Below are 13464 nucleotides of genomic sequence, written 5' to 3' on the forward strand. Positions count from 1 at the left end.
TACTTTAATAATCCCAGGGCGAAATTACTTTAGTTACATTACTCCATCTGTAATAGAGTGACTATAGGACCGGTTTGATATGACACAATTTCATCGAATGTATATAATTAGGGGGTCCCCGCCCCAACTCGCCATCAGTTTGGGGGTCCTTGGCCTGGAAAACTTTGAAGACTCCTGCTTTAATAAAAAAGTCCGCTCACATTCAGAATACAAAGTTCTGAAAGTACTTTAAATATGAAATTATTACATACTGTTCAATAAAGGATGTGTTCATTGAATGTGATTTACCAGAGACATCCATGTTTGCCAAAGAGCACTACTGCCACCTACTGGTTTGTGACGTCACGGTGTGGTGCGGTAGCGGCTGTTGATCAAGTCCCAGTACTGTATCTGATGTTTCTCACAATCTGCTATTATCCAAGTCATCTTGAAAACATTCTTCTTCCAAATGTTGGCTACATATTACGTGTTTTTTCTCTTGCCAGAAGTTTGAATCCTCCCTCTTCAAGCACAAACCCGTTCGTGGTGGATCATGAATCGGAAAGGTGAAATAACTAATTCCACCCATTTGGGCAGCGGTAAGCTTGGCCTCACGGTACCTACTTGCTGCTTCAGGAGTCCCACAACCCAACAAGGTTGGATAAGTCTCCTTCCTTAGCTTGAAAGCATCCCTTACTGCTGGTGTCAACCACCAGCTTGGAGAATCAACGCCAAGACGGGCACCATAGACCTTATGGCCACAGCTATGGACAGCCACATCGAAAATGGAGGCAAAGTACATGGTCTTCTCAAACTTCATGTCTCCAGCTTCCCTCAGAATCTGGGAGAAGCTCTCCTAGAGGTGGGAGCTGAACACGTCCCAGACCACTCCAGACGTTTCAAGGAGCCCCCCACTACTCACTTGGGCCTGCCAAGTGTGTCTGGCCTTCTCCTCTTCCAGAGCAGCTCAACTCCTCTCTTCACCCAACTGTCCAAGATTGCGGCCGAAGGTCAGATGATATGACTACAAATTCAATCATTGACCTCCAGCCTAGGGTGGCCTAGTGCCAGGTGCGCTGACGGACACCCTGCTTCAACATAGTGTTCATTATAGACAATCCGTGACTTGGACAGAAGTCTAATAATGAAACACAGTTCGTGTTTAGATCAGGAAGTCTGTTCCTTCCGATCACGCGCCTCCAGGTTTCCCTATCATTTCCCACATGGTACTCTTATTTGTAATGGATTTTCTAACTAAGGATGCATCATATATCAGCACTGACATCCCTATTGGCCATTGCTTGCCAGTTGTTAATGCATCTGTAGCAGTTTTAGAAGTTTCTCCATGTTTAATTGGACCATAGAAGCACTGTCCATGGATTGATTACTTTTTCACGGGATTAAAAAGGTAGGGGTATATATATTTATAACATCTCTATCAGCTATAACAGAATCATCAGTGAAGGAAAGGTTGTTTCTCCAAAAGAACTGCTGGTGTCTCTTTATTCTGACATTTTAGGAAAAACACCTCTACATCACAGTCCAATGGGAAGCGTAAACTTCAGCTTTTATAGACTTGGACACACTTGCTGATTAAATTTAAGAGCCCGGTAAAGGTCAGACAAGCTTTATTATGTTCGCCTACATTAAACCCAGGATTGAATTTCTTCCAACCATCATTGTACTTTACAAAAAAAAGATTACAAAGCAAACAATCATTTAAGTCGAATCCTGTAGTTAATGAACGACTGTATGTAATGGAGACAACATGAAAATTGTGTTTTACTCCCCTAGCCATCAGTATATATTGATATATTATCCCTTTGCCAAGCAGAAACTGGTAGAAGTCAGATTGTTGGCAGAAAGTCTGCTCTAGGTTACTGTGCTGTGGCCAATCTATGTCTAAATCTTAAATATTTATTGTATCTAGTTTAGCTTAGCTCATACTCTCTGGTGTGATAATGGACAGCTTCTTTAATGCACTTGGCTTCATATAAAAATGCTAATGAAGGAGTTTTCCTTCCTGTTTTTGTTCAACGCGAGTTCCTCTGTCAGAAAGTAGGATTCTTAGGATTTGAAAGTTTCATGCTGTGGTTTCCGTAATCAATGATTCAGTTTGAGACAAACCAAAGGCATTTAAATTAAGACGTAAATGGGGAGGAGTGGGCATCTGAAGCTCATGTGGGCATAAAACATGAGCAGAAATATTTTAAAATGTAAGAAGCATGGAGCGTAGAGACACATTTTTCTTTATGCCTTAGCTTCCTGGGTGAACCCTACATCCTGAGTGTTCAGCAAGGGGAACAAGAGAAGAAAAGGTCAAAATCGGAGCGTTGATCGTAGCTTAATATGTAAAAAGAAGTCCAGAAATGGTTTGAAGGTGTCCCATGTCTCCGTGTTCTGCATAGCAAGGATTTTTGAGAACTGAATACAGATTTAAACACACCACCATCTCCCTCATAGTGAGCCGCCTTATGCAGCAACAGTGCTTTGCAAATATACTCATCATACCCCCTAATATTTTCCAGATTTAGTCAAATTTCAAACCAAATCTCAGCTTTTCTTAACTCTGTCTTAAAGTGTTCGACCTGCACTAATTATAACTCACGACTGACGAGTTTGAGGCATAGTTTTCAGTCTTTTTTTTTTTTTTACATTTGCTTATTTACATCCTGGTTGATTTAATTACATAAGAGATTATTCTAATTTTAAATAGTCTCCGAATGTGTCGATTTGATAAATTCTCAAAAGTTATCATCGGGGGGGAGCTTACACCTTGAGGCTCTCTCTCTCCGGTTCTTTTTCCTGAAAAGAAATCACTCAGGAAAAACTCTTTAAATAACACTTCCTAACGTATATGCAATAAATAAGCATGAAACTTCCATCCATCCATCCATCCATCCATCCATCCATCCATCCATCCATCCATCCATCCATCCATCCACTTCCGCTTATCCAGGGTCGGGTCGCGGGGGTAGCAGCTTCAGTAGGGACGTCCAGATGTCCCTCTCCCCAGCCACTTGGGCCAGCTCCTCCGAGGGAACCCCAAGGCGCTCCCAAGCCAGCCGAGAAACATAGTCCCTCCAGCGTGTCCTTAACCTGACTCCGCCAGATGGATTTGCTCCGCATATCCATCTGGAAACCTTCCGTTGAAGTAATTTTGGGAAGGGGCGAAAATACTGGTTAGCTGATTGGCCTATGTTGGTGATAGACGGGCCAAATAAACCAATCAGATCAAAGAAGCATATGACGTACCAACAGACCGACAACGAAAACACAACCACAAGCCAGGCTACTCTTGCCGAAACCAGTCGGGAGAAGAGCAAAAACATCTTTTCCTCTGAGAAAAGCCTCCAGAGCAGTTTTTTGCTCTTCTTTCAGTGAAGAAATACTCTGTAATTCCGATAAAACTTGCTCGATAGCCAAGCTAACGCTAGTTTCATCGGCTGAAGCCGCCATGTTTCCTTAGACTGAACTGTCGTGCTTCTCGTTGCGTCACACCTCAACGTTGATTGGACGTTTGTTTGGTGAAGGGCTCCAAATTTTCTTCAACGGAGAGTCTCCAGACTGATTAGCGAGTGAAATCTTGAAAGCTCGCAAGATCAGGATGGTCTCACGAGGCTAGCGTGTCCTGGGCCTCCTCCCGGTGGGACGTGCCTGGAATACCTCACGAGGAAGACATCCTAAACAGATGCACGAGCCACCTCAACTGGCTCCTCTCGATGTGAAGGAGCAGCGGCTCTACTCTGAGCTCCTCACCCTATCTCTAAGGAATACTTGACAACGATTTTGATAGAAATTATAATCTTACTCAGACCAGAGAAGTTGCTTAGGGTTACAGAAGGCTTGCCAACCAGGCTCACATCTCGTTGAGTGCTCACAACTCACAGTTAAATAAGCATTTTATACAATGCCAGTCTGCCATGTCATCACATTATTACATCATACATGTTTGCAGATGAGGAAACATCCACGGCTCTAGCCTTATCAAGATATTACACTTTGTTCGTATATCAAGGACACCACTCTCATTCCATTCCCAAATCTTTGCCACGTACATAATGAAGATGATAACTGTATATAGATGGAAAGAGGAACTGGCCTAATTAGATAAACTCCTGAGGAAAAGATTAGGCAGGTTATATTGGGGTACAATAGACTCACACAACATCAATGATAATTATCCTAACATTCAACTATATACCATCTAGTGGCAAAGGTGTGGTCTTCCTTATTCGTATTTGGCAAGTGTTAAGATTCAGACCCTGGAAACAACCCAACCATTTCAGATAGCGATAAGGAGGAAAACTGTGCATCATTTCATTCACCTTACCAACACGCAAGGCCTAAGCAGCAGGGCTATCAATGTCCTAAAATCCATCTTAATTTACCTCTCAGGCATACCTGGATTCTCTAAGCTGTGTTTAGCAGCACTGTGAGGTCAGTCAGATAAAGTGTGGGCTGCTTCCACTCTGCCTCTGGCTACTGTCTGAGGCCTCCAGCAGAGGCGACCTAAGAGTGCAGATAGGGGTCAACTTCTTTGTCCTCTATCTGTTACTCTGGTAATGAGTGAATGTAAAACTGAGATGGAATCAGTGGTTTGGAGGAAGCTCTGACCTACCCCTGGGAATGCATTACTTTACAGTGCCACTCTAATAGGTGTTTGGTCTCAGCCCCGCCAGGAGCTGAGGTGATGACCTCCATACCTGACTGTAACTCTAGAAACCCACCTGAAGCTGTAGACGCCGTCTGGCAGCTGTAAGAGTATCCCAACTTCTGCACCACAGGTGAAAGACACCTCCATGGTTTTCACATATTAGTATCGTCAGACTCCGAGAAGACAGATGAGACAGTGGATTCAATCTGCCCACATCAGATTACCCACTGTAGTCTGATTTGATTCCTTCATCCTACGTCCTGTAGCAACCTCTGTCAGAGGGTGTAACTATGGCTAATGGTGCTTTATGATACCTCTAACTGGATGATCTATTATTAAATTCACATTTTAACAGAATATCTGTTCATTTCATTTTATTGAAGTCACACAAAACAGTCCAAGTGTGAAGTTAATTTAATAAAAAACTATTTAGGGTTATTTAACTTTTAAACAGATAAGACTGAAAACAGTGACGGTCAATACTATTCATATAAAATGAACCCAAATGCATGAACCTACCTGTGTGACCTTGTCTGTGACGTTGTGTGTTCGGTCTTTGACCTTTGGAGCAATGATGGTCTTCTCAGAGGAAGGAGGGGAGGGGCACTTCTTTTCATTGTTGGCTTCAGAGAAGTTGAGGGTGATGAGGGGGATCTTGTTAATGGTGCTGTACCTGTTGAGGTTGGAGTCGGAGGTGGAGCCGAGCAGGCTGGACTTGATGTGGCTGAGCGGGCCTGAAAGAGAAGGCGGTAAGGCGAGGATATCAGCGACAAACGGTGACCTGTGCTTTTTATGATTGTGAACTGTGGACATCAGGAAACAGTCAGATGGTCGAGTGTGTTGTGACAGAGAATGGGAACGGAGAGGCCCCTTACTGTTGGTGTACGCCGAACCACGACACAACACTGATATTACAACAGACACTGAAATACAAACTCCACACCCGCTGAATGAGCCATCTCAGATTAACCGGCTGATCCTCATTAAAACATAATGGAAACTCTGTGGCTGAAAGTAATGAGTCAGGAATAAAATCAAAGGATGCAACCAAACACTGAGAATATTTCCCCGTCTCATTAAGCTTAAACAATTATGGTCAGAGGTTTACACAGACTCATCCTGGGCATCAAAGTTCTCTTTAATTCTGTTTTTTAAGCCGATTTTTTTCAGAGATAGAATAACATACAAGTATAAAAAAAAAAAAACTGGATTTATAAGTTTAAATTTTAGATTTGTTTTTTGTTTTAAACAATGATTCCCTTTTTTTATTCAATGAGGATAAAGGTTTTTTAAGAACTTTAATTGAAAAACAAACAAAAAGGTAGAGTTACTCCTGTGAGGCCATTCAGTCGTTCCCTTATTCAGGAGGAATATGCTTCAACCAGCATATAAAGCTGCGCGAAGCTGCAGCCTCCGTTTGCTACACAAAAGCGGCAGTTCTCAATTTTAGTTGAAGAGTTTCAGTTATGTTTAAAGTTATAAAGGGTGAAAATTACTTTTTTTGTCTGAACTGACAACGAATGGTGTGTTGAAGGGTCTGCAACTAGGGCGTAGGGAGCACGCCTTCTAAGTAAATATTGGAAAATAAGAACATTTCCAAATGGAAGCTAATTTTCGCCATTTTGATGAAAAATAAAACACAAACCTAACTATCTCATAATTATGATATCATATCTCATAATAGTGATTTAGCTATCTCATAACTATAAGATAGAATCTTATAATTATGAGATACTGTCTCATTACTATGAGGAAATGTTCAAGTGTTTCACTAAAATATTTAGCAACTATTAGTTTGGTTTTCTAATGAAAAAGCCAATGCTGAAGTTTTACATTTGTGAATTTACAAGAGTTATAAATTCAGTGTATTGGTAAGGAAGAAAGATCAAACATTTAAACTTGAGGGGGGAGAAGGGATTAGTAAGATACAGAGATAATAATGTTACAAATTAAAATACATTTTCAGATAACTTTGTACATTTACAGATAAGGTACACAAATATTGCTTGATAATTACAAAGAGCTGTGTTTAATAACAGACCAGGGAAGAAGTGAAAATTGTACAAGCCATCAGTTGATCATATAGAGGCCTTTAAGTAGAGGTATGGAGAGACACGCTATAGCAGGGAAAACACTTGGTAAATTATGAGATACTTAAGTCTTAATTATGAGATAGTATTTAATAATATCTCATATTATGAGGGGGGGGGGGGCGCCCTCTTGGGCGCCTTTACTTTGGGGGTCCCTTTGGGCATGTGGGGTTTGGGTCCCCCTGCGCAGGCCTCAGTGCTCTGGGGGGGCACGTCTTTGGCTCTTCACAACCAGCATTGAGCTTTTTTTCCTTTGGATAAACTTTACATGCACAAGTGCACTCTCACAAACAATCACAGGTGCTTGGCTCCAGGTACTTAAGAGATTCACTTCCATACAAAAATGCTTTATTTTTATCTTCAGCTACCACAGTATACATGTCAGATTAAATAATACTACTTATACTTCAGTGATAGTATTAAGGTGATACTTTGTGTCTCTTATACTATATCCGTTGGTTAGTTTTTTTTCCCCTTCAGAGTGGGGGAAATGGGCTTCCTTACTGTCTTATTTCAGTTATTTTGCACTTTATTTATATTTAAAGCTCCCTCCCCACATTTCATGTCAAAAAGTAAAAAATGCTTGATTATATCTAAATTTGTTATCTATATCTATAAAACCTATGTCTGTAGCAAATATCTATGCATATATGTAATATTTATATTTAAACCATAAAAGTAAAATCTTTAAAACCGAGTAGGAATACTTATACTCATCTGGAACCAGGTTGCAGGAGTGAGAAATATATTAATAATGATGAGGATTAGATGAGGACCCCCAAGCATCCACTAATGGCCCCCCACTTTGAAAACTATAACAGGCAAATTAGCCATCAGAGCTAATTTTAATCCGTAGTCCCATGACAAGTTGAAGGTCAAGAAAAAGTGAATATTAAAGGATTTAGATGATTGTATATCATTGAGAAAGCCAATACAGAAATGCAAATTTTAAAACTTTTGCTTAATGTTTGTTTTTATATTCTATTAAAACCAAGTATATAATGTTCTAACTAAGAGAAAACCATCAACAACAAAAAGAGCTCAAATAAAGCCTTAAAGGTTAAAGGTAAAATGACCAAGATGGTGTTTATGTAAACCTGTGACCAGAAATAATTTATCAACAAATGCTTTCTTCCAAAAAGGGTTATGCTTTCTAATATTTCTCAACATAAAAAGACTGACAACCTCCTGGCCTCCTACAAGAGTAAACAACTCTTCAGGAATAAAACACATACACAGGCATGTGGCCCAATGAGAATGATCAAAAGTGAAAAACAGAATAGCTGATTCAGCTGCCTGAGCCAGCAAAGGAAGGTTGCACTGCTTTACCTCCCTTTTCAACAACAACGTTACAGTGATTGAGAGTCAAGGACGGGGGAACAGACAGCTGAGGATGAGAGACTGCATGCGCAGCTTCAATACATGCCACAGTCAGGGTACATCACAGCAGTCATAAAGAATAACTGAAAAGAAAAAGCTAAAGCCATACCCCCAGCCATCCAGGAGCGCGACACTAGCAGACCAGGGGAGAGAAGAAATAGGAGGTAGAGGGGAAAGTGGGATTATGGAAGGCTGCTTGGATTGTAGGGTCAGGGGTGTAAACAACATCAACATTGCGCCATTGTCAAACAATTGCTTTGGCAGCTTAGGGAATAGATTAGAGTATTGAGGAAGGATTCTGCGATGGGAAGGTTAGCGAGCCGATGCTGCCAGATACGCTTTTATGACTCAGTCTTAAAAGAAAATAATGCCTTAGACGATTTGGCTTCATGAAAGCATTCATCCCCCTCTGACTTTCCTACACTTTGCCACATTACAGCAACAAGCTTTTCTATATTTTAATGAGATTCTAGGTGACAGACCAAGTTGCAGTAGGAGGACACATGGTCGTTAGCGTGAGCCAAGGTGTGCTGTGAGGGTTTCTTTAAGGACACAAACAAAAGACCATGCATGAGGGAAAACTAGCACTCCATGTAACCCTGCACTGAACATCCCCATGTTGAGATATGGTGGTGGGAGCATCATTATATCTCTATAGTTATGCTGCTATAGGCTTAGACTTCTGGAGGACATAGGGACCCATATTTCATCATTCCGCCTCATTCTATCTCTATTCTCCCACTCTGCAGAATCTGTTAGTTCAATCTCTAACGTTATTCTCTCTCTGCTTTTTCTCATAGAAGCTTTGCCTTGTCTTCCTGTTTGGCTGTGACTCCACCCTGGTGAGAAATATCAGCTGTGCTGCTGCCATCAACACCTTTGTTTATAGATGTTGGAGATCTGCCTATTTTCCAGTGTAGTCCTGTTTCTCTGACTGTATCTAACTGTATGTGCTCTCTTCATCCTCTGACATGGGAGCTGGCTTGGAGCCAGTGGCGGTTCTAGACCAAATGTACCAGGGGGCCAGGAGGGGGCCAGCATTTTTTCATGGGGGCCCAGAAAAGCATAAAATGAAGTGACATTTTTTTTATTCAATTAGGTTTAATTAAAATTCTATGTCTTATTAGGTCAATATATATTCATAATTTAGGAATTTTACATATTTTTGACTTAATATAAGTAAAAATTACGTTTTCTGTAAAATCTGAATTAGAACTCAAGAAAAACTGATAAATTTAGCTGCAAAAATTAGTTTGTTTTGAAAAAAAAATCTTTTAGCAGATGAAAAGTTGGATTCTATTTCAATGCCGCTGAAGCTATCGCTTTGTTGTTTTTAAATAATTAGTAAAACAGAATTTGTAAAAAAAAAAAAATAATAATAATTTTAGAAAAAAAGAAAAGAAATGGATCCAAAAGACCCTGTCTGTTCCAGTGTAGATCCAGTATTATGTCTTCGGTACAGGGGCCATAACAGGGGCCAAGACATGAGCTACAGGGGCACAGGCCCCTGTTGGCCCCTGTCTAGAACCGCCCATGCTTGGAGCTTGTCTGCCTGGCTGTGTGTTTCCTGGACGGGGACGCCTTTTACAGCTGCTTTTTTGTATCTCTGCTTCTGTCTCATTGAACCCCAGTCGGCCTCAGCAGATGGCCGCTCACACTGAGCCTGGTTCTGCTGGAGGTTTCTTCCTGTTAAAAGGGAGTTTTTCCTCTCCACTGTCGCTACAAGCATGCTTAGTGTGAGGGATTGCATTTGAGTCAATGTGTTGATACAATCAACTGGTTTTTCTTAAGATAGAAAACTTTGAATTAAATTGACTGTATGATCTGGTAAACTGTAAAGTGCCTTGAGATGATATACGTTGTGAATTGGTGCTATAGAAATAAACTGAATTGAATGATATGGGGAATGTTTTTCCTTAACTGTTTTCAGTCTTTAAGGTTTACATTTCTTAGACTGTAAATACTGTGACAATGCTGTAGGGCTGCCAAATTTGACCCTTTTTTTCAAATTAAAAATTGTAATGGCACTTTTATCTAGATGTTTTACTCCAATTAAACTGTTTTTATGAACCAGAACGCTAGCTTGTTCCAAATTAATTGTTGTAAGAATTTGCTGTTACCGTTGAGTGGAAAAGTTAATCTACCTGCATGCATGGATCTGCTTGCTAGCTACAACTCTTTCATTTCGTGTGGAGGAAAACCCACTTTAACCGCCATCTAAAGGTCTGGAGCGAGAAAGTCAGTGTTTTAGTCTCGTCAAATTAAATCTAACCTCAATTGAAACCTCTACGATATAATTATTTGGTTCTGTAAACATACAGTTGTATTGCAAACACAGTTGTTTTGCCCAAGATGGAGAATGATGAACAAATAACCTGGGCTGCAGGTAAATTGTCTGGATCAGAGTAAGAATCATATTAGAATAACCAAGGAAAAGTACAGACTTAAAGCAAATTGCTGCTTACAGTCTTAGTTAAATCTTACTAAGCTGAAGATTTTATTAGAAATAATAATGGGCAGAAAATGTTGGTCTCTGGATGTCAATAGCTTAATTTGGAGAGAAAATTTTGTTTTCACATATGATCTACAGGATCATATTCATGCCTCACTTTTCAGTTTGTAACAAACATTTGAAAACATCAAATGTTTCTCCCACTTCATTCATGCATTCCTTTGTGTTGGTCTATCATATACAATTAAACATGCATTTAAGTTTGTAGCTGTAACATGGCACAATGTGAAACCTTTAAGGGGTGTCAATTCTTTTGCAAAGTAGTAGCATGTCCTAGAAAAAGCAGAATAAAACTGCATTAGGTATATTTATTAACTACCAAGTATAGGTGTTAAATTTTTGAATGGAAACGGAATCCAGGTTTTTATTCAGATGTGGCAGCACAGATTCAGAGGGTGCACAGGTTAAAGACAGTGGGAGGAATCACCGTGGAAAGCTCCACTGATCGTCTTCAGCAGACAACAAGCAGGAGAGAAACAAAGTGATGCTGCAAACATGCGCGTGCACAGGTCAGTGTGTTGTCTTTACTGAGCCCTCCCTGAGCGACTGGCGAGGGGGTCAGGCAGGTCGTTTACACTCACACTACATCAATTAGTGCTGCGCCAGTCTTTCGAGAACTTACAAACACACTGTCAGTGATCCACAAAGGCGTTCGCATTCAAAATTAACCCTCTGTGGAGAAATTCATGCAAAGAAGCAGGCTTTTGCATTAGACAAGTCTTATCCAACAGGCGTGCCAAAAGAAGCGCAAGTCCAGGATGCAGCAAGCTGCTGTTGGTTACCTTTGATATTGCGACCATTGTCTGTAAGGAGGAAAAAGACAGGGGAACTGCAGATGAGTGATTTTCTGGTTTTTAATCATGATAAATGAGCCATTAAAAGTGCAACTGGGGCCTGTAGAGTTCATTAGAGGGCAGCTGATATTAGACATTTTCAGTAATTATGATATAAATTGTACTTAAGGGGTGAAGTAAACTTGATTGAGCTGAAGGGACATTTTACCATCCGCTTAAAATAAACCATAAATGGAAAGAACATCAATGGTACAAAGTATGGATTTTTATACATTTAAAAAAAGAGAGAGCAAACTAGTTAATTAAATATTGTTTTGGTTGGGATGAGAGCAGTTAAGATAGCTTTATTTCTATATGCAATATGGTCTAAATAAATTATATTTTGGATGCTCTCTGCAGGGAGTCTCCAGTGGATCATTGGCCTCCAACTCATCTGCACAACCAAGGACCAATTTGTTTCTACTCTGTACACATTTTTGCAATAAATGAACAATGAATTATCTTTCATTTTAGAGCCCTCCAATCTGAATACGTCACTCTAAACATTTGATGCGTACAGGCTGGGGAAGGCTTAGTTTGGTGTACAGGTAGCACAAGAGGAGAAATATACCAATACCGGTATATTAGGCTTACAAGTCCCTGAAATATAAAGATTTATTATGGTTTGATGTTATTTTTTCTAAAGATTTAAAACTCAATTTCCATCTTGCAAATTATTACTTTTTCACTGTTATCTTTAAAATCTCAGTTTTACCTTTTGAGTTTTCGTTTCCTGCAAATATTCAGAATTAAGGTAGAGATTTTTTTTTTTATGAGAACAAAAACGTTTCACAACTTACATATAATTAACATTATCCATAGACCTTCTCTCTGATAACTGTATTAAAGATCCTTTGACCACTTATAAACCATTTGTTCTCTTAAAAAATCCAAACCATTTCACCCTAAAAGTGTTTTAAATCTTTGCAATTTCAGCTTCAGCCTTTCTTCTTTTTCATATCCTTTTCTTAGTCCACACAGCGGCTCATTGTGACGTCTTTTATACCTCTCCAGCAGCACTAAAATAAAACAAGACGTCTACAAATCTCTTCGTCTTCGCGAAACCAAGCTGCAGCTGTTAGATCAGCATTTTTCTTCTAGACCTAGTAGCTGTAGCCGATCCATTTTCATGTTATGACTTAAGTTACTTTCCTAGTTTTTATGAGAGCTTCATCGACTACAACCAACAAACTTGGAGGATATAAGAATGAAGTCCTTGAGGAATACTACCTCTCCTTAAATGGTGTGTTTGCCCAACCAGAGAAAGCTACTGCAGCTCTACTTGTATACATTTACAAACGTACTCTAGGTAATGCTCTTACAGAAGAACCCCGACAGCTTTACTCTGGTGATTACACCAACTCTCAGGGGGGTAACTTACACCAGCAGCTAATTGGATTGTGATTGGGCTGGTTCACAGTTCAGGCATTAAAAATCCAGCTCATATTTAAGCGGATAAGTGAATGTGAAAGCAGTCTTCATGTTCATCTCTACAGACTGCAGCTATGGTTGACCTACCTTCACTGGCATGCCTGTCCCTGAATGTAGTCTTGGGTTTGGACCCAAAGCCTTCGATGTCATGAACGGAGGAGGCTCTGCGGATACTGCACAAGCTCTCTCTGGAAGCAGTTGGAGTAAGGCCCGGGATTGACGGAGCTCCAGCTAGTGTGTCCTCTTGGCTCTGCTGCTGGGTCTGTGTGATAGCCTGGCTCTGGTATGTCCGGTTCCAGGGACCCTTGGGGGATGAGTGGTCCAAGGGGCCCGACACTGGGGTTGAGCAGTGGCTGGGTCCGATGAGAGCGGCGGTGTCGTTGGCATAAGAGGGACTGCAGCTCTCTCTGGTAGTGGGAAGTTGGTAGTCTCGTGTGGCCACCGAGCCATCGCTGTGTCGGGGAGAGTCCACCATGACTGCGTCTGGGTCCTCTTGGGGAAGGGACTGCTTGCTGAGGCCCAGGAGAGGCAAGGCTGGTAAGCGGAAGCGGAAGAATCTCCCTCTACCTGATGGAGAGAAGC

The 13464-nt window shown here is 40.7% G+C and overlaps 1 protein-coding gene across 7 annotated transcripts in view; it reads right to left on the reverse strand.

The window, feature by feature from the left end:
• The window catches only part of LOC107087272 (potassium voltage-gated channel subfamily H member 7-like), a 129340-nt gene that overhangs the window by 46789 nt on the left and 69087 nt on the right, over nucleotides 1-13464 (reverse strand). For 3 of the 7 annotated variants that reach the window (XM_015378760.1, XM_015378779.1, XM_015378770.1), the window contains exons 4-7: nucleotides 12970-13449; nucleotides 11401-11421; nucleotides 8216-8239; nucleotides 5156-5370 (exon numbers count right to left, since the gene is read on the reverse strand). In XM_015378760.1, coding sequence (XP_015234246.1) covers nucleotides 5156-5370; nucleotides 8216-8239; nucleotides 11401-11421; nucleotides 12970-13449 — 740 coding nt within the window. The remainder of the gene's footprint in view (nucleotides 1-5155; nucleotides 5371-8215; nucleotides 8240-11400; nucleotides 11422-12969; nucleotides 13450-13464) is intronic. The other 4 variants (XM_015378805.1, XM_015378796.1, XM_015378788.1 and 1 more) reach the window with 3 other exon arrangements.

This window comes from Cyprinodon variegatus, unplaced genomic scaffold, assembly GCF_000732505.1.
Source record: "Cyprinodon variegatus isolate N-32 unplaced genomic scaffold, C_variegatus-1.0 Scaffold9, whole genome shotgun sequence".
NCBI classification, from domain to species: Eukaryota; Metazoa; Chordata; class Actinopteri; order Cyprinodontiformes; family Cyprinodontidae; genus Cyprinodon; species Cyprinodon variegatus.